Source organism: Globicephala melas, chromosome 15 (assembly GCF_963455315.2).
Source record: "Globicephala melas chromosome 15, mGloMel1.2, whole genome shotgun sequence".
NCBI classification, from domain to species: Eukaryota; Metazoa; Chordata; class Mammalia; order Artiodactyla; family Delphinidae; genus Globicephala; species Globicephala melas.
The window spans coordinates 17,310,632-17,329,741 of NC_083328.1; the positions used below are offsets into that span (position 1 = coordinate 17,310,632).

At 52.4% G+C, this 19,110-nt stretch overlaps 1 protein-coding gene across 1 annotated transcript in view; it reads left to right on the forward strand.

Annotated features, from left to right (window-relative positions):
• GTF3C1 (general transcription factor IIIC subunit 1) overlaps nucleotides 1–19,110 on the forward strand; it is a 72,600-nt gene that overhangs the window by 29,981 nt on the left and 23,509 nt on the right. The window contains exons 10-23 of the mRNA XM_030871574.2: nucleotides 749–963; nucleotides 3,560–3,696; nucleotides 5,307–5,460; nucleotides 8,390–8,493; nucleotides 9,461–9,645; nucleotides 11,132–11,386; nucleotides 11,653–11,798; nucleotides 12,946–13,043; nucleotides 13,538–13,634; nucleotides 13,753–13,930; nucleotides 16,651–16,792; nucleotides 17,119–17,254; nucleotides 17,692–17,773; nucleotides 17,907–18,095. Coding sequence (XP_030727434.2) covers nucleotides 749–963; nucleotides 3,560–3,696; nucleotides 5,307–5,460; nucleotides 8,390–8,493; nucleotides 9,461–9,645; nucleotides 11,132–11,386; nucleotides 11,653–11,798; nucleotides 12,946–13,043; nucleotides 13,538–13,634; nucleotides 13,753–13,930; nucleotides 16,651–16,792; nucleotides 17,119–17,254; nucleotides 17,692–17,773; nucleotides 17,907–18,095 — 2,118 coding nt within the window. The remainder of the gene's footprint in view (nucleotides 1–748; nucleotides 964–3,559; nucleotides 3,697–5,306; nucleotides 5,461–8,389; nucleotides 8,494–9,460; nucleotides 9,646–11,131; nucleotides 11,387–11,652; nucleotides 11,799–12,945; nucleotides 13,044–13,537; nucleotides 13,635–13,752; nucleotides 13,931–16,650; nucleotides 16,793–17,118; nucleotides 17,255–17,691; nucleotides 17,774–17,906; nucleotides 18,096–19,110) is intronic.

A 19,110-nucleotide genomic window follows, 5' to 3' on the forward strand; every position in this document is an offset into this window, starting at 1 on the left:
GGGCTGGGCAGGGGGGTGCGCGCCCTCAGTCTGAGCCGCTGCCTATCCCTCCTGGCTCTGGGGACGTTCAGTCCAGCAGACAGCTGAGGATGGCCTTGGTGCTGCCCTAACGAGGGACCTCTTGGTGTCACGTGCATCACGTAATCGTAAGCTTAGGAGATGCGTGTGTGGTCTGTCTCCAGGCTGCTGGCAAGTCATTTCTCCTTGGCAGATGTTTCGTTTGTTTTGCTTTTATTTGGTTGTGCTGGGGCTCCTTTTAGTTGCGGCTCGTGGGCTCCTTAGTTGTGGCGTGCATGTGGGATCTAGTTCCCTGACCAGGGATCGAACCTGGGCCCCCTGAATTGGGAGCGCAGAGTCTTACCCACTGCCCCAGCAGGGAAGTCCCCTTGGCAAATGTTTTGTTTGTTATGTTTTGACTATTAAAGGGGTGGAATTCCCTAGACTTCCTCTATCCCTTTCCCTCCAACTATCTGTGTAAGAAGCCCTTGGGGTTTTAGTTTAGTATGGAAGACTTTTCTTAAAACACGTGGAGGGTGGTGCTGATGACGGATTTGCACATCGGGGGTCGGGGTCGGGGTCAGGAGGGTGCGGCTCGCTGCTTGCTGGTCCACTTCCCTCGTCTTAAACTGACCACATGGACTCCTTTGGCCTGTGCGGCTCTGGTCCGGCAGCTGAGCAGAAGTGCCCCTCTCGCTTTCCCCCTGCTGTGGCCGCGGTTCATCCGTTCTACGCCTGTCCTCCACTGCAGGGGGGTGGAAAGTCATCAGCCTTCACCCATTGAAGAAGCATCCGTCTTCCTCCCTGGGAGCTGCTGAGAGAGCCTCCCAGAGCTCTTTCAGGGGGGACAACCTCCTGGACACCAGCAGCTCCTCAGACCCCAGCGTGTCCTTGGGCTCCCACTGCATGGAGAGTCACAGCGGCGATATAGCTGTGATAGAAGAGGTCAGGCTTGAAAACCCAAAGGTGAGTGCCCACGGGGGAGGGCGTTTCCTCTAGGAAGGAGCCTGTGGCAGGTGGATGTCAGCCTTGGCTTTTCTGTGCTTAAGAATCACAGCAACAACAACAACAACAAAATCAATAATAGTAAAAGTGCCACACGCTCAGGCCGTGTAGGCGGGGGGGCCTCTGCGGTGGGAACGCAGTGTGCGCTGACACACCACCTTCACGCAGCCCCACCTTAGCAGAAATCACCTGCATATTATTTACAGGGTTTTAAAATTTCCAACAACGTACTCTTTCTACTGAAATTTATTTTGAAGGAAAAATGTGTATGGCTACTTTAAATCAGTGATTCTCACTCTGGCCCGATTTTGCCCCCCGGGAGACATTTGGCAATGTCTGGAGATGTTTTTCCTCGTCACATGGGGAGAGGGTGCTGATGGCATCTCGTAGGCGGAGGCCAGGGATGCTGTTAAATGTCCTAGACTGTGCAGGGTAAACCACAGCAGAGTTACCCAGCCCGAAGTGTCAGCAGTGCTGAGGTTGAAAAACCCTGCTTTAGATGAAAAGCCAACATCATTTGCATAAAAAGAAGGTGATCGTAAAATAGATCTGATAAAAACAAAACTTCCTTAGTCCATTCTGGTCAGACAGTGTTCTACTTCACAGTGTTAAAGACAGTAGAATCAAACCAATACTTTTTCCTCAGTGTAATTAGAAGGATTAAAAGGCAGTTGACACAGGAGTGCCTTTGTCATTATGTGATTCAGTTCACTCAGTGCTGTCCTTGGTCACTGGAAGGTGCCTCAGATATGGCCAGTGGTGCCTCAGTTGCCCAGCACAGAACAGACTTGGGATCAGGGTGGCCTTTGATGCTGTTGCTGCTGTTTGGTTCCGGCTTCACAGCAACCCTGTAAGATGAAAGCCAGCTGTGGTCAGGAGGAGGCGAGCAGAGCCTCTGGGGACTGAGGGACTTGCCTGCTCAGTTAATGACAAAATGGAGAGTGGAACCCATGGGTGTGGGGTTCCCACCCTGCCCTGCTTCTCTGTTTCCGGTGTGGAAACCTGAGCTTGGGTTCTATCCCTACAGCAGGAGTGATGGAGCTTGGGGTGGGGGAGATTTTCTGTGGAATTTTCTAGAACCTTCTAGCTGTATCCTATCATTGGATGCCATGACTCTTTATCAAGTCATGATTGGTCTTGTCTCCACCTGAAGCACCTGCCGGCAGGTGGATCCCAGCAAGTTCCTGAAGGTTTTCCCTGCCATCCTGGCCCTGCCACCTGCTTTGCACCTCCTCATCAGGTCCACATGTCCCCAGCAACACACTCCCTCCAGGCCCTGCCAGTCCTGCTGCTAGCTTCCTAGCTCAGCTCTTCCTAGCTCAGCTCTTTCTCCTCCTCTTAGAAATCTGTCCCCAGAGTAATGGCAGAACCTTGTCCTTCTTTTGGCTCACTTGCTGAGAAGAGGCGCGTGAACTGTCCTGTCTGGAGGTCCCTTGGTGAAGCGTGGAAAGCAGGCAGATTTTCTCACATGGTTCTCCTCCAAAATGTTTGCTTTGAAACGCAAGAGAGAACCAAAGTCTTTCTGCCACTCTTGGGCCCCTTGGATCTGTGACTCTTTCGCCACTCGAGCCCTGCCCCCTTCAGGAAAGAACCGAGCCTCTTCCAGAGCACCGGTGCCAGCAGGGAAGTGATAGGACCCTGGCCCAAGGCACCTCCTCAGGCGTGTTCTCATTCTCTGGAAGCGCTTCTCCAAGCGAGGAGGGCATCCAGCAAAACTGGCCATGGGACCGCCAAGTGGCACTGAATTATGCTGAGTGATTGGCCAGGAGTGGGTTAGGGTTGGGCTTTCCTTTCCCTTCAGGGTGCACATTTGGGCTTCAGCATCTTTGACCCAAAGGCAGATGGAACAGGTTCAGATTCTAAGTTCCTGGAAGCTAAAAGGAACCACAGAGAGAGAAGAGGGCGTCGCAGCAGGGGTGGGGGAGGGCACCCGTCCGCTCTCCTCTCCGTCATTCACTCGCCACTCATCCTGATCCATCGGAAGCCTGCCTCTGCATCTCCCTTATGTTCCCAGAGAGGCTGCCCGTGGCTTCCCTGAGGCGGAGGCAGAAGCGCGTCCTGGCGCACGTTCACGCCCCCGGACCCGGTATGGTGGTTTCGCCTCACTGAGCCCTGGTTTCCTCTTGCGTAAAATGGGGACCATAACGATGAGGCGGTTGAGAGTTCTGGATGAAGAAGCCCCATAGGGTGACGGCAGGGGCTCGGCCCTCCGTCTGTGCATTTCCTCCCTTCCACGGCGGAAGAGCCAAGGAAAGACTGAGTGGATGCGGTCCCCTTCCCCGGGAAGGGCTGGAGTACATGCCTCTGCTTTCTGTGCTGAAACCAGCTGATCTTCATAAAGTTCTGGGCTCCTCTGCTGGCAGATATCTGTGCCGTTACAAAGCACTGAAATAGTGGGGTAGTGGGATCCTATGGGGGCAGTAAACCTCTTGACTTTTCTTCTTGAAATATGGCGTAGAAATTCCGTAAAGAGGGAAAGCGTACCGGCAGGAGTGGTGCCTGGCCCCCAAACATTGCTGAGTCCATAGTTTTCTCATGCTTTTGGTCCCTGTTCTAGGAGAGTGGCAGTTCCCAGAAGACTGGGAAGCACGGCCCAGGCCAAGACAAACACCATGAGACTTACCGACTGCTGAAACGCAGGAATCTGATTATAGAGGCTGTCACCAACCTCCGCTTAATCGAGAGCTTATTCACGTAAGGAGTAGTCTGTCTGTCTGTCTTGCATTCGTAGTAAATCCCACATCAGTCAGTCATCACCATCCGCAGAAATGACGCAGAGGCATTTGCATCTCTCTTCTGCTGTATAGATTCTCATAGGAGCCCTTTGTGGTAGAAAGGATTTGCAGTCTGTGTGGTTTGAAAAGTGTAGACATGAAGGAATATCCATACACTTGACAGGGAGAGAATGACGGGGCAGGAAACAGAGGTCACGGGGAAAGTGCATCTGCCTTGTTCCTTCCTTAGGAATTTGGTGCTCAGGAAGGGGAGAGAGGAGACGGAGGCAGCTAATAACATCAGCTTAGAAACATTGTTATTAGTTCTCCAGGGAGCCTTTTGTTCAAATGAAATCTTTTATGAAAACAAAAACAAAAGGGACTGTGAATCTGTCCAACAGAGTGAAGTAAGTGAGAAAAACAAATACCGTATGCTAACACATATATGGAATAAAAAAAAAAATGGTTCTGAAGAACCTAGGGGCAGGACAGGAATAAAGAGGAAGACATGGAATAAAGAGGAAGACATGGACTTGAGGACATGGGGTGGGAGGGCGAAGCTGGAGCGAAGTGAGAGTAGCATGGACTTGTATACACTACCGAATGTAAAATAGTTGGCTGGTGGGAAGCAGCCGCATAGCACAGGGAGCTCGGCTCGGTGCTTTGCGATGACCTAGAGGGGTGGGATAGGGAGGGTGGGAGGGAGGCTCAAGAGGGAGGGGATATGGGGACATGTGTGTGCATATGGCTGATTCGCTTTGTGGTGCAACAGAAACTAACACGGTATTGTGAAGCAGTTATACTCCAATAAAGATCTATTAAAAAAAAAAAGGGACACAGGTGGAGCTTCTGTGTCCAGGGTGCCGTGGAGGCTCTGCTCCCTGGTTTGGTCCTTCTAACCCACTGTTACCACCACGTCCTGGGAGACATCCTTGGGCTTCTGGGCAGCCAAGGTCAAAGCCACTCGATTGGAAGGAGCCTTACCCTTGAGTCAAGGATGTGAGTTCTCTAACTAGGGGATGGGGAGACCGCCTGTGGATACTGCTGCCTGGGTCTCCTCTTCTGTGCAGGTGAGATGGAGCGAGGTGCTCCTAACATCCCTTCTGGACCTGCCATTCTATGAGTAGTGATACAGAAACTTCACCATAGTGACTCAGTAACATCTAGAGAGAAGATACACGAGGAGAGGAGTCAGAAGAGCTTCAGATCTGAGGGTGTCAACGGTGGTAAACTGGAACATTCCTTAGCTGGATGTTGAATTAGAATGCAGACTCAGTAAGGACAGATTTCCATCCCGGAGCTCAGTTTCTCCACCATCGTTGTCTTGAATCATGTAATCTCTTTAGTTCCTGGTGAAAGGCTCGGAACGTGAAGCTGCTGTGAATGGTGGCTCGTCTTCAGCTAACTCATTTATCACAAAGAGAGATGATCTTTGCCATCTTAAGAGGTCATCCTTTCAGTGGTGAAACACCCTTTAATTCTCCCCTACTTTCCGCTGGATCCCATTAGGCAGGTGTCGGTTGCCTGGGTTTAGAAAGGCCTTCCATGTTGACACTGGGAATATTAACGGCTTATTTTGTGACGCTGCAGGATTCAGAAGATGATCATGGATCAGGAGAAGCAAGAAGGTGTGTCCACCAAGTGCTGCAAGAAGTCCATCGTTCGCCTGGTGCGGAACCTGTCCGAGGAAGGCCTTCTGAGGCTGTATCGGACGACCGTCATTCAAGACGGCATCAAGAAGAAGGTAACCACACAGACCACTGCGCGTGCTGGGCGTTTCCTTACCCAGTTTCCCACATCCTTGTCCCTCGGTTGTTCCTTTGTTGCCGATAGTTCGGAATTTCCCATTATGCCTCCTCACTGGGGCAACAGGGATTATCTCCACTTCCTGTGGAAGCTGGAAGCAGAAAAGAGGAATAACCTGCTTGGATTGTAGAGCAGCCTGTGCAGCCCAAGGCAGGTGTCCTGCCCCACAGCCAGCCTTGAAGGAGAGGATGGTAATGGAGGCATATCCAGGTTCAGCTAACTAGCCCTGGGAGAAATTAAGCAACATTTAGAAGGTGGAAAATTTAGGGCTTTCCCTGGTGGCACAGTGGTTAAGAATCCGCCTGCCAATGCAGGGGACACGGGTTCGAGCCCTGGTCCGGGAAGATCCCACATGCCACAGAGTAGCTAAGCCTGTGTGCCACAACTGCTGAGCCTGTGCTCTAGAGTCCGTAAGCCACAACTACTGAAGCCCATATGCCCAGAGCCTGTGCTCTGCAACAAGAGAAGCCACCGCAATGAGAAGCCCATGCACCACAACAAAGAGTAGCCCCCGCTCGCCAAAACTAGAGAAAGCTCGAGCACAGCAACGAAGACCCAATGCGGCCAAAAATAAATAAATTAAGGTGGAAAATTTAGACTAAGCAGCAAAAACATTAGCCACAGAGATCTGCAGAAACATATCCCAGAGGAAATGATGTCAGCGATTCAATTAGCATGCATTGCCGGGTCGCCCAATGAGGACAGTGGATCTTTTCTTTCCCAATGTATCTGTTTCTGTAAAGTTTAAAGTTTGGGGCCATTCCCATAGCAACTGCAGCTCAGTGGCTTTGCACATATTCTAAGGCATAAATTTTTCAGGGTCAGAGTCATTTGAGATACCCGGCTGGGCGTTGGGACCAAAGGGAATGGTGCTGCGGAATAGGCATTTGTAATTTCCTGCCCTTTCTTCTGACTACGTTTTAAATCTGCCTTAAGAAAGCTCTGCTTTGATGTTTTGTTTTCTTAATAAGGTGGCAAGGTCATTTCTGGTCTTTTTTACTTTATCTTATTTTTTTGAGACCTATGAAATTTGAGAAACATAGAGCAGTACTAGAAAATGACTTAAAAAACTCTGTTTCTACCATCCCAAGTTGGGCAGCTCATCAGTTGTTACATCTGCTGTGGGTCCCCTTGACATCGCCCCTCTCCCTTCCCCAGGCTGCCTGCCTCTCGTCCCCCTGAGCGTGGCAGGAGGTCCTGGTGCTGACCTCTCTCCCTGGGGGACAACAGCCCATCCGGTCAGCAGCAATGCCTCTGATTTCTGTTGGTCTTCACAGAGCAGGTCTTTCCGACGTGCAGCCTCCTCAGGCAGTAACTGAGAGCAGGGAAATGAAATCTCCCCCAGCCTAGGAGTGGAGAGAGACTGTTTTTGTGGACATATGGACATCTGCCGTGTCCCCCATGCCTATTTGTTTTAGTTTTTGTTTTTGTTTTTGCGGTATGCGGGCCTCTCACTGCTGTGGCCTCTCCCGTTGCGGAGCACAGTCTCCGGACGCGCAGGTCCAGCAGTCATGGCTCACGGGCCCAGCCGCTCCGCGGCATGTGGGATCTTCCCGGACCGGGGCACGAACCCGTGTCCCCTGCATCGGCAGGCGGACTCTCAACCACTGCGCCACCAGGGAAGCCCCCCCCCCCATGCCTATTTGGTCACCTATCCATCGGTGGTACCAGAGGGAGTGGGCAAGCGGTGGGGATGAGGAGTGAGTGTCCCAGGTGAACACTGAGGGTCGATCAGTGTCCGGTACTGGGGGCCTCTTGCCAGGGGGTTACCACTGTCGTCGCCCATTTGCCAGCTGGAAGGGCCGCCGTATTGTACATCTGCCTCCAGAGTAAGCTTCAGTTTCTCTGGCACCCGGAGCGTGCGCTGCTGGCTGGCTCCCGCCGATCTGCTGGAGCCGTGCTGGCTGGAGTTGCTGTGTCCGGCACCCGCCTTTTGCCGTTGCTCCTGCGTCCTGCCCTGTCCATCGGACTCTTGGGAAGTGGGCCCAGCCGTTTGGCTGCGGAAAGTGGGGAACTAGGAGTGCTTTGTATTTGCTCCTGGCTTATAGATTCTCTGAGGTGTTGCCTAACTGTATCTCATTTGAACCTCACAAAACCACGAAAACAGTTGGCAGGGCAGCGGGGAAGGGTCTCCATTTCCCAAGTGAGGAGCAGAAGAGATGGAGCCTCGTGTGGCCTTTGGAGTCGCTGTCCAGCCATGGCCACCTGTCCCCCGTGACCCACCCTCTTCAGGCCATTTTGGGCATGAAGCCTGCTGGCCAGAGTCACTTGTTTAGAAAACCTTACCTTGCTGTCTCCTGGGGCCCAGGCCTCACACTCCCATCTGCTGCTCAGCACCTTGGAACAGCTAAAACAAAGAAGGCAGCCCTAGAGCCTCTGTCACCTTGTTTAGAGGCACAGCTGGCAGGAGTCCCCCGATAGCACTCTCAGCAAGGGGAGATTAATGAAAGCCGCTTACCTCTTCCAGATGGAAGCCCTCGGGATTCCCGAGCAGCTGTGGGAAATGCTCAGCTAGCAGGATGGGGTGTCGGGAGCAGCCCCCCAGGTAGCAGCTGGGACCAGTGGGCCATGACAGCCCAGCTGGGGGGCTGCAGGGCAGACTGCTGGATTTCCAGGGCAGGATTCCTAACCGGTCAGAGCGGCACGTTACGGATGGCGGCGCTTCCTGGCTTGGGCGCTTGAGGGGTCTTGATGCCAGCAACTCTAAGGGCACACTGTGTAGCGTTTTACTTCCCGTTTCATCACTGCCTTTTGGAAATGTCAGTGACAGCAGGTATAACCAGGGCTCCACCAGGGAACCGAGTTGTGGAACTAAGTCTCCCCTGGCACCTCCGCAGCCCTTTGGGACCCCCGACCTCTCTCCATAGGTGGATCTGGTGGTGCACCCGTCCATGGACCAGAATGACCCTCTGGTGAGAAGCGCCATTGAGCAGGTCCGTTTCCGGATGTCCAACTCCAGCACGGCCAGCAGGCAAGTGGCGGCTCCTGCGGGACCCACAGTGTGTCCCAACCTGAAGCAGTTTCCACAGAAGCCCTTTATTCATGCTTTTGTGAGATCAGTGAAGCCACTGGTTTGGGGTTTATGGTTCATGATCCTCTAGCCTCAAAAAGGATCAATTTCTGGATTCTTCAAGAGGAAAAAAATCCTAACATTCTTCTTTTTTTTTCTTTTTTTAATTTTTATTTTATATTGGGGCATAGTTGATTAACAATATTGTTACTTTCAGGTGTACGGTAAAGTGATTCAGTTATACATATGTATGTGTATATGTATATATATATATATATATAAAGTTATACACGTATCTATCCTTGTTCAAATTCTTTTCCCATTTGGGCTGTTAGAGAATAATGAGCAGAGCTCCCCTCTGCTGACATTCTTAATTCTATGCTCTCTAAGAGTGTGGACAGAGTGCTCCAAGTCATAGGCCCTATGACATGTGAGACTTGCATAGTTTATAATATAGCTCAGAACGATTGTGGTTGCCTTTCTGAGGTCTTCTCTCATTTTGTTCGTAAACCACCTAATGGACTGGCGGAAAGCTCGGTGGGAGAACATTCTCAGTTGGGTTTAAATTAGAGGTGGCGCCTGGGCTCGCAGATGTTGGTTGTGTGGCCTGCCATGCCTTGGCCACAGGGGCTTTGTATCAGTTACCAATTAATTTCATGTCAAATTCCTGATTTCTGGCATCGATGAAAGTGTCAGCGGCCCCAGCACATTGGGCAGCCCTTCTCATGAGGTAGCAGCCGCCCCGTAGGTGGGGGTCCACTGTCCAGGTCACCCCCAAATGTCCAGTGCCCCGACACATTTTATCCGTTTACATCACCTGTTTGGCCCCTACAGGCAGTTGATTTGAAACCCCAGGGCCAAATTCTTGAGGACAGACCCTGTCCTTTCTCAGCCCTTGGTTTTCTAACATCTTATATTTGGACTTCAGGGTTAAAGCGCCCCAGCCTCCAGCGCCTCAAGGGGAAGCTGAAGAAGAAAGTCAAGGAAAAGGGGGCCCAAGAGGATCAGGAGACTCTCAGCTGAATGCTTCCTCTAAAGTAGAAAGTGGACGGGTGAAGAAGACTGACGAGAAAATGGGCATAACCCAGCTGAAAAACTATCACCCTGTTGTAGGTAAAAAGCAGCTTCTTGTCAGGGTCTGTTTGTGTTTCATGTGGTCTTCTGAGTCACTTGGTGTTGCACATCCGAGCCCCGGGCTGCAGGCAGAGAGTCAGGTCTGAATCAACAGCTGGGGTCGTGGGGGGCTGGTCACGTGCCAGCATCAGTTTTCCTGTCTGTAAAATGGGGGTGATTCTTGCCCGGATTACCTCACAAGGCTGTTGTGAGGCCCAGGTGAAATTATGCCAAGTCCCAACCTGAGGAATTGTTCACGAAGACTAACTCTTTCTGCTGAATACCCTTGGGCTGGAACATTCTGTAAACCACAGAAAATCTCTGCCTTTCCTGAGCCCACAAGCCTCTGGTAGTTACAGCCACTGACGGGTTTGAGCATTCATCTAATTTTCTGGGCTGCAGATCTCAAACAGGGCCGTCTCCCCTCACCCCACACCAAGCTGCTCTGACGTCAGCTTGTGCTGGGCCGGTGCCCACGGCCGGGCCTTCGTAGCTGGGGTGTAGTTGTAGTCTCTGGTCACAGCCTGCAGCTGGAGGAGGAGGACAATGGTGACGGCTCACAGACTTCTGTCAGGCAGAAACGTCCTGGTGGGGGACCCGGCAACCCGGGGATTCTGAGCAGGAGAGGTCATTTGTGTGACTTCCCTTGCTGAGGGCTCCGGGCACAGGGACTTGGCCCAGACTCTTAAGGTGTCACAGTTAGAAAGTACAGATGGAGGGAGAAACCCGCGCACGAGGCGGCGCAGCGGAGCAGCACGTGCACCTGAGTGGACCAGAGGCAGCCGGGAGCTCTGCGCGGTCCAGGCCTGACGGCAGAGGAGGGGCCCTGCAGTCCCTTGTCCTCGCCACCCTGTTCCTATGCCTCCCTTGGCTCTCACCTGTCTCCTCTCGCTGGGGAAAGTCAGGGAGCACTTTGTGTCAAAGAAATAAGCTGTTTAGAAGAACCTCGATTCTGGGATGTTTTGCACAGTCCCCGTCAGCCTCAGGTCCTCTTGCTGGGGTCTGTCGTGGTGGCCCCCTGCCCTTTAACACTCCGGCTCACCTCCTGCGCACTGCTCCTTCCTTGCTCCACCCCGTCACTCGGGCCAACCGGCCCTTCCTCGACTGTTCCAGGCACACCCCCGTCTCAGGCTTCTTGCATTCGCCCTGGGGGGCATGTCGCCCAGGTGTCTGCATGGTCCGCTGCCTCACCAACTCGAGGATGTCCCTTAAGGCCTCTCCCCAGTGAGACCTTCCAGGCCTCTGTAGAATTATAGCCCTCCTCTGCCTTCCTTGCTTTATTTTCTGCATCAGCTATTTCCATCTGATGTACCATCTTAGGTAGTTTGCTACTGTCTGCCCTTTCCCGCTAGAAAGTAAGTCCCGTGAGGGTGAAAACATTTGCCGTCTCTGGCCCCTGGGCTACAGTGGCACTCAATAGTTTTTGAATGAATTGAACTCACTTGAATCTGGGATTTTCACGCATCGCCCTCCTTTCTTGCCCCAGTTCCTGGCCTTGGCCGTTCTCTAGGGTTTCTGCCCAAGATGCCTCGCCTGCGGGTGATCCACATGTTTCTGTGGTACCTGATCTATGGGCACCCGGCCAAGGACACGGTGGAGAAGCCGGGCTGCAGCAGCGAAAGGAGGACGGGGGCCCCATCCTCCTCCGGGAGCAACTTGGAGGCCTCCTTGGATGCCCCACCCCAGGACACCCAGGATGGAGCCACGCGGGAGGGTGAAGTGGAGCTCTCCACGGAGACAGGTGAGATGCCCTGGGCAGGCAGGCCCCAGTGGGGTCCAGAGGGGAGTCATGGTGGTTCCTTGTCCTTATGACCTGAACCGGCTGAGTCCCCTATTGCCCTGATCCAAACAAAGACATCATCCAAGCGTCCTGAGCCTCCGGGCTTCCTGCCTGACGAGGAGGGTGTTGCCCTAGTTTGTGGTGAGGGGGAACCAAGACCTACTGGGAGGCGACACCAGCATCATGACCGGGACCCTGTCTCAGGACTGACCCCTGTTTTCTCCCAGTGTACGTGGATGAAGCCTCGTGGACGCGCTACATCCCTCCCGTCCCAGTCCACAAGGACTTTGGCTTTGGCTGGGCTCTGGTCAGTGACATTCTTCTCTGCCTGCCCCTCTCCATCTTCACCCAGATCGTGCAAGTCAGCTACAAGGTACTGATGACTCCCAGGCTTTCTCAGGGGCTGGTCCCTCAGCTCCATACCAGAGGGCCTACACTCACCTGTCAAGAGAAAATGCTTGCAGTTGCCTGGCTGGCTGGCTGGCTTGGTGGCTCGATAGGTAGATAGATAGGTAGGTAGATAGAGAGAGAGAGAGAGGCTAGATAGATAGATAGACAAAGAAAGAAAGAAAGAGAAAGGCAGACAGAATAGATTGGGTGGTTGGATGGATAGATGGTGAGTCAAGGGAAATATTTCAAAGACTTGTTCTTCTAGATCAGTCAAAAGACAGACAATTATGGTATAGCAATAAAATATATTTTTACAAATTTGGTAAATACAGAAAAAGGAAGAAATAGAAATTACCATAGAAGTGCTATAACTTCATCACTCAGAGGTGTCACTGCTAGTGTCTTTGGTGCATTTTCTTCTAGTCTTTTTCTTCCTGTGCCATGTTTGTATGTAATGCATGTGTATATATGTGAGGTCTTACTTTTTATAAAAAACTGAATTGAGACCATGCTGTATTTACTCTTTTATGATCTGTTCTTTCCGCTGAACAATGTATTGTATTTTCCACATTGTTGCTTTACCTTGATATTAAGTAAATCCATAGTGTTCCTTCTTATGCACGTGCCCTAATGTATTTAACCAATACTCTATTTTTGGACATTTAAGCTCCAGTTTCTTGGTGGTGTAAGTGACATGTTGATGAATACTTTTTGTTAGATGTATTTGTGGGCAGCTCCAAAATTTTTCGTCTTGGGTTAAGGATAGAAGTGGAATCACTGGCTTTAAAGGCAATAAGCATCCTTCATCCTTTTAAAATTATTTAAATATGAATAAATATATTCCCCTATTGTCCCCCAGAAATGTTTTAGTACTTCGCATGCCCACCAGCAGTGAATGAGGCCACCTGTTTACTGTACCCAGCAGTGTGGCAGATGGGTTGGAGGGGAGGGTCGTCAGGACTGAGAAATGGGGGGGGGTTGGAGTGACAGGCAAGAGGGGGCTCTGTTCCCGTGGGGCGGATGGCCAGATTCAGCAAGACCACAGCCTGGAAAGTAGTGGTGTTTTTTTCACAATTCTTGCAATTCACCCTGTCCTTGAGGGTGAGCTGAGCCTGAAAATCACCTCTCAGGTGGACAACCTCGAGGAGTTTCTGAACGACCCTCTGAAGAAGCACACGCTGATCCGCTTTCTCCCCAGGCCCATCCGGCAACAGCTTCTGTACAAGAGGTGAGGTCCCTGCAGCCGACTGAGGGCGGCCGAGGGTCCTGGTAGGCCCCTTGGAGTTACGCTTCTGAGTAATCGTTGACCAGGAAGAGGAAAGGTTTCTGCCTGCCAGGTTGTAGCGACCCAAGGTCATTAATTCAGCCACCTGTGCCTTCTTCATAAAGCACAGAGGCAAATGCAGTGTGGGCTGGGACACTTTAGTACTTGCTTTCAAGGTTCTTTTAGAGTAAAATCTGCCGATAAAGACTGCAGGTGATGAGGTGGGTCTTTCCTTCTGTTACTTTTACTTTCGAACTCAAGCCCCCCAAGTAGGATCAATGCCCCGTTGCCCTGGTTGGTGTTGGGATGAGGGTTCTGGGTCTCAGCACAGTTCAGGCCCAAGGCCCGTCCTCAAGGTCCCACAGGTCGAAGAGAGGAGAAGAAGCAAGTCACATCCCTCACCCCCGTGCAGACCCCCTGACGGCAGCTGAGAACCCGCCACCCCCTCTGTTTTCCAGACGTTACATTTTCTCGGTGGTGGAGAACCTTCAGAAGCTCTGCTACATGGGGCTGCTCCAGTTCGGGCCCACAGAGAAGTTTCAGGATAAAGATCAGGTAACAGCCTCCAGGCCCAGAGGAAGGCGGTCCTGACGGCTAAGCGCAGTTTCCAGACACCTCACCCGGTGCTGAGGCTGAGGCTCTCCCCTCACCCCATCCGGTGTCTCCCTCGTAGGTCTTTATCTTCTTGAAGAAGAATGTGGTCATCGTGGACACCACCACCTGTGACCCCCATTACAACCTGGCCCACAGCAGCCGGCCCTTCGAGAGGCGTCTCTACGTCCTGAACTCAATGCAGGACGTGGAGAACTATTGGTTCGATCTGCAGTGCGTCTGCCTCAACACCCCGCTAGGTACCATCCATCTTTACTGGGCTCGCCGTTTTCCCTCCTTTCTGTGGGATAGCGGGAGTTAGAGCTAGAAGAGACTGGAAGCCGCCTGCTGGTTTTCCGACTGTCCCCCAGAGGCCTGGAGTGTCCTGGAAGCTCCCTTAGAAAGGGCAGTGGTGGGCCTTACCTGGGAGGGCCACTAGCCCTCCACCCCATTGAGCCCATGCAGCTTCGCTTTTGTCCTTATTCTTTTGCTCCTTCAGTAGGTATTTATTGAACACCTTGTGTGTGTCTTTTCCCGCGCCCGATCACACAGCAACAGGACTTATGCTGTCTTGGCGAAGACAGAGCACACAGAGATCCAGAGTGTGATAGGAGCTGGGGAGGAAACACACCAGGTGATGAATCGAGGGTGTTTTACTGGGCTGGTCAGGAGCAGCCTTTCTGAGGAGGAGACTTTGAGCTGAGTTCTAAAGGGTGAGGCCGATTCCGCCGTGACCAGAGCTGGCGAGGAGCATCCCAGGCAGGTGCAACAGCCCCGAGTGTTGATGGAGAAACGGAAGAGGCCGGTGTGCGTGGGAGGGGAGTGGCAGCTGATGAGATGGAGAAGCAGGCAGGAAGCAGACTCCGGGGCCTTGCAGGACACGAGGAGAGTTTAGGTTTGTTCTAAGAGCAGTGAGAAGCCATTGGAGGTTGTAAGCCAAGATCTCAGGTCTTTCAGAGTTGCCCTGGCTGCTGTGTGGAGAACAGACTGAGAGGCACCAGAGTGGAAGCAGGGAGACCAGCTAGGGGCTGTGATTCAGGTCCAGGAGAGGTCCGCTGGTGATAGTGAAGGACAGAGGACAGGCTGGGAGGCCTTTAGGAGGAGGGACTGACCAGACTGTCCAGTGGGTCAGATGACTTGGGCTTTGAGTTAAGCCTTGGCTTGTTTTTTCTTCTCTCTCTGGAACATCCCGATCTATGTTCACCTTGCAGATGGCCACTCCTACTTCAAGCATTCTCTCTCCGAGAAAGCCTTTCCAGCATCTTTACTGTCATCTGATGTCATTCTGGGAATTCCTTGAGTATAGGGAATTTGGCTTGTATCCCCAGCGTGTCTCAGAGTGCCTGATACATAGGTGACATCCCGTAAATGTTTGTGGAATGAATGGAGGGTTCGTAGAAGGCGTTAGAACCTCCAGTCTTGTGCTCTTTCCTCTAAGCCAGTTTTCATCAGTTCCGTTCTTGCCACCTGCCCCAGGAGGAAAAGGACGCCACATTGCATCCGCACCCGGGAGAGGACTCCCTCTCTTCCTTCTGTCACAGAGCTGGAAGATCAAGGTTACACTTTGATTTTTGCGAAGCAGGGGCCACATGTTTATTGGGTAGAACTGTTGAATGCCCATACGCTAATGAGCACTCGTAGAGGTACTTGAATGGGTCCAGACAAATTTTAGAAACAGTGTTTTGTAGAATCCTCTGGCATCAACAGTGAGCTAGGCTTTTACCAGGGCAGATTTTAAAGTGCCCTAGCTCCCCTGCATTTTATACCTAGATAAAAATTTGCAAACCAGTATGTTATTTGCACCAGAGTTTTTCAGGCTTGACCACTGGTGAATTTCCATCCCTTCCCATGTTCGTGAGCCGAAATGTCGGGGGGCTTATTGAGTCCGTTAATCAGGCATTGATTGTCCCTTCATTCAACAGACATTTGAGGGGGTTCTGCCCCTTCAATAATGAGACGTGAGGATCCTTTAAAGTGAGGCTCCCAGAGCATGAGTGCACACAGGCAGCACCTGGGGAACCCACTGAAATGCGGATTACTGGGCGCGGTCCAGGGATTTGGATTCAGCAGCCCTGGGGAGGGCCTGAATCTGCGTCTCCCACAGGCAGCTCGGTGGTGCAAGGTGAAGCATCGCCTGAAGTCCTCTTAGGTTCAAGGTCCATTCAAATGCATGACCTTGGGTGAGCTCTTTGTAACCTCCTGAGCCTCCGTTTCTTCATTTCTAATCTGGGAGCACCACCATCGCCTTGTGGGGCTGAGGTGAAGCTTGAACCAGACATCTCACGTAAAGCTGCAGCTGGGAGGTGCAGGGCATGGACTCTCCCCACCGACCACGTTATGAGAGGCACTTCGGTAGTCTGCAAATCATCATAGCCTTCCCTGGCCCGACACAAGCAACAGCTTTTTTGTTTGTTTGTTTTGTTTTTTTCAAGCAACGGTTTTAATCGTATTTTATATTTCCTTGCAAGAGATGCTTTATCGTGGAATCACTGAATGTAATTTCCCAACTAAATTAATGCACCTTGGGCACTCAGGAAACGTCTGGCTGTTCCTGGAGCCCAGTGCGCCCAGGGAGACTGTGACGCTGCCTCGCACTGTCTAGATCCCCACCAGCCCGACCCTGGCAGCCACCAGCATGTGCAGCCGTTTTCACTCGTCACTTCCTCTGTGCGACACACAACTCCCCGGGGCATCCCCCGGAGGGAAGAAGGCGTGGGCTTTCTCTGGTTGCCTGCTCGCCTTGCCGCCTGAATAGAGCACAGGCTGCACGCAGACCCTGTTCTCAGGTTCACGACCAGCTTTAACTCTCTGCCTTCTGCATTTTGTGCAAGGAGGGCCACCAGTTTCAGACCCTCTCCCCTGGTGGGGAGCCTGGTCACAGAAAGGGAATCCAGTCTTCTCTTGCCACCCCGCGGCAGGCCGTGGCCAGCAGACCGTGGCAGGAAGGTGTCCTCAGCGGGGCTTGTGTCTGGTTTCCTAGGCGTGGTGCGCTGCCCGCGCATCCGGAAGAACAGCGGCCCAGATCAGGGCAGCGATGAGGAGGGCAGTCTGCAGAAGGAGCAGGAGAGCGCCATGGACAAGCACACCCTGGAGCGCAAGTGTGCCATGATGGAGTACACCGCGTGCGTCCCCGCCCTGCCCCACCCCGCCCCCACATGCAGAGCCGCAGGGGTCCTGGTCCTGCAGACTCTGGCCCGCCCCCCATCGGGCTTCCCCATTAGGCCCGGAAGCCTGAGTCTCTGGTGCCAAGGCTGCAAGTTGGTGGCCGTGGGTGCAGAAATTGGGAATTTTACATAACAGTCTGGGTTTCTGACAAGCCCTTTACTTCCACCTGCCAGGTGTTTTTCTGGGAAGGTGACAGTTAATAATAAATGCCCCCTGCCCACTCCATGAGCTCTCTTTTCACTTCCCAAGGAGGGCTTGTTTTCTGTTTATTTCCATCTCCCAGGGGCAGCCGTGAGGTTGTGGATGAAGGCTTTATCCCCGGAGATGGGCTGGGAGCCGCTGGGCTCGATTCCAGTTTCTACGGACACCTGAAGCGAAACTGGATCTGGACCAGCTACATCATCGACAAGGCCAAAAGGGTGGGCTTTCAGGACAGGGGCATCCTTCCCCGGGCCCCAACCCGGGGGGCTGCCATTGCTACTCACCTGCGTGTCCCTTTCCTGGCTCACAGATTTTGAACTGGCCGAACCAAAACTGACCAGAGACACAAATAATTACTTCCATATATACTAAAGGCATGTCAGGCCCCTTAAATATCTGCCTGGCCTTTCTTTTTTTTCCCACAATGGATTCTAATTTATTCTGCGATGTGGACAAGTATTCCTTTTTAAAACAAAGAACAGAAAGTCTGTAAGACAAAGGTCACATGGGGAGGGGGTTCGTGTGTGATAGGAGGGTGGCAGTCCCCGCACAGCCTCTTCGTCAGAGACGCATGCAACTCAGCGCTGTGGCTGCCCTGGGCTCCCCGGGGTCCATGAAAGCTCACACTTTATCCGGTACCATCCTCGTCTTTTAGGAGACCACCGCGTCGGAGAACGGGCTCACGGTGAGGCTGCAGACGTTTCTGTCCAAGCGCCCGTTGCCTCTTGGCGCTGGAGGTACGTGGGCCAGGAGTTCAGCAGAAATAGACGTGGGACCGTCTCGGGCCGACACGATCGCTGCACATTGGCTTTGGCTTCTGGCCTTTGCAGAGGTCATTCTGCAGCGGCGGTGTCCTGTGCTTATTTCCAGGCAACGGCAGGTTGACTGTCTGGGGAGAAGCGCGAGCGGGATCGGGGCTCTGTGCTGACAGAGAAGAGCACTTTGAGGTTGGCCGAGAGCCCACGCTGGACAGGAACCAGAAAGTGAGGGGTGGGAAAAGCCAGAAGCGCAAACGGCTGAAGAAGGACCCTGGGAAGAAGATCAAGAGAAAGAAAAAAGGTTTCGGGATGCTCGTTCGTGTTTGCCAGGCTTGCCTTTGCATGCACGGTCTAGCCGGGGATGGACAGTAGCCTCCCCGCAGCCCAGCCTGAGCTCTGCCTTCAGACTCGGGTTCCGTCTCCTTAAATTTGGAGCACTAACTCTGCGTGATCACGTTTTATTTTCCACACCCAGCCTGCTGACCGAGAGGGCCTCGAACTGACTCTGTACTTCCCCCTGCTTTCTCTGTCTCTGCATCGTGTAGAGCCTTTTCACTTCGTAACTCCCTCAGTTCAAATTTCTAATTTCTTCTCAACTGGGGAAAAAAAAACCTTGGCAAAAAATCCATAGCAAAGTCCTCATCACAACCAGCCCAAATCCTGTTATTCTTTTGGTTTGCTTTTTAATATCTGCGTCTGTGCTAATCAGGGCAAAGTTTAAAGTTATGTTGTGTTTTTAAATCAGAGGCAACATGGGTGTCACTTAAGCCTGCAGGATCTCTCCAGATCTCGTGAACCCATCGTGTGCGGTGCCTTAAAGATTGCCCTTTTGGAGTCTTCATTTGGGCGGTATTTACAGCGAAGGAGGGCAGCGAGGAGACCAGTGTCCAGGTTTTAGGCCACCTTCCTATCACCTCAGTGGTGTGCGTGCTTTAACCGTGATCTGATAGCTGTAGCCATTTCAGCTGAGAACAGAATATCTTAACAGGAACCTGGTTTTAGTGGTTTATTCTGCTGGTGCTCAAAACAGGCTCACGTGAGCTGAAGCAGCCGCGCCTCCGTTTAGCCTGTCCGGATGCGCAGATCAGTTCGGCCCGAGAGACCTGAGTTCATTACGAGGCAGAATACGTGGTGGTGTCGATGTGAATGTAAATGCTCTTGCCCGCTTCTCTCCTGCCCTCGTCTGGAAGACACTCACTAAACAAACAGTCTTTGGGAATTGGCAGTAGCACGTGGTAGCATATGGCGTCTGCCCGTGAAACTACCACCAGCAACTCCCCGAGGGGAAGAAACTTTGGGAAACCCAGTGGTTGAGA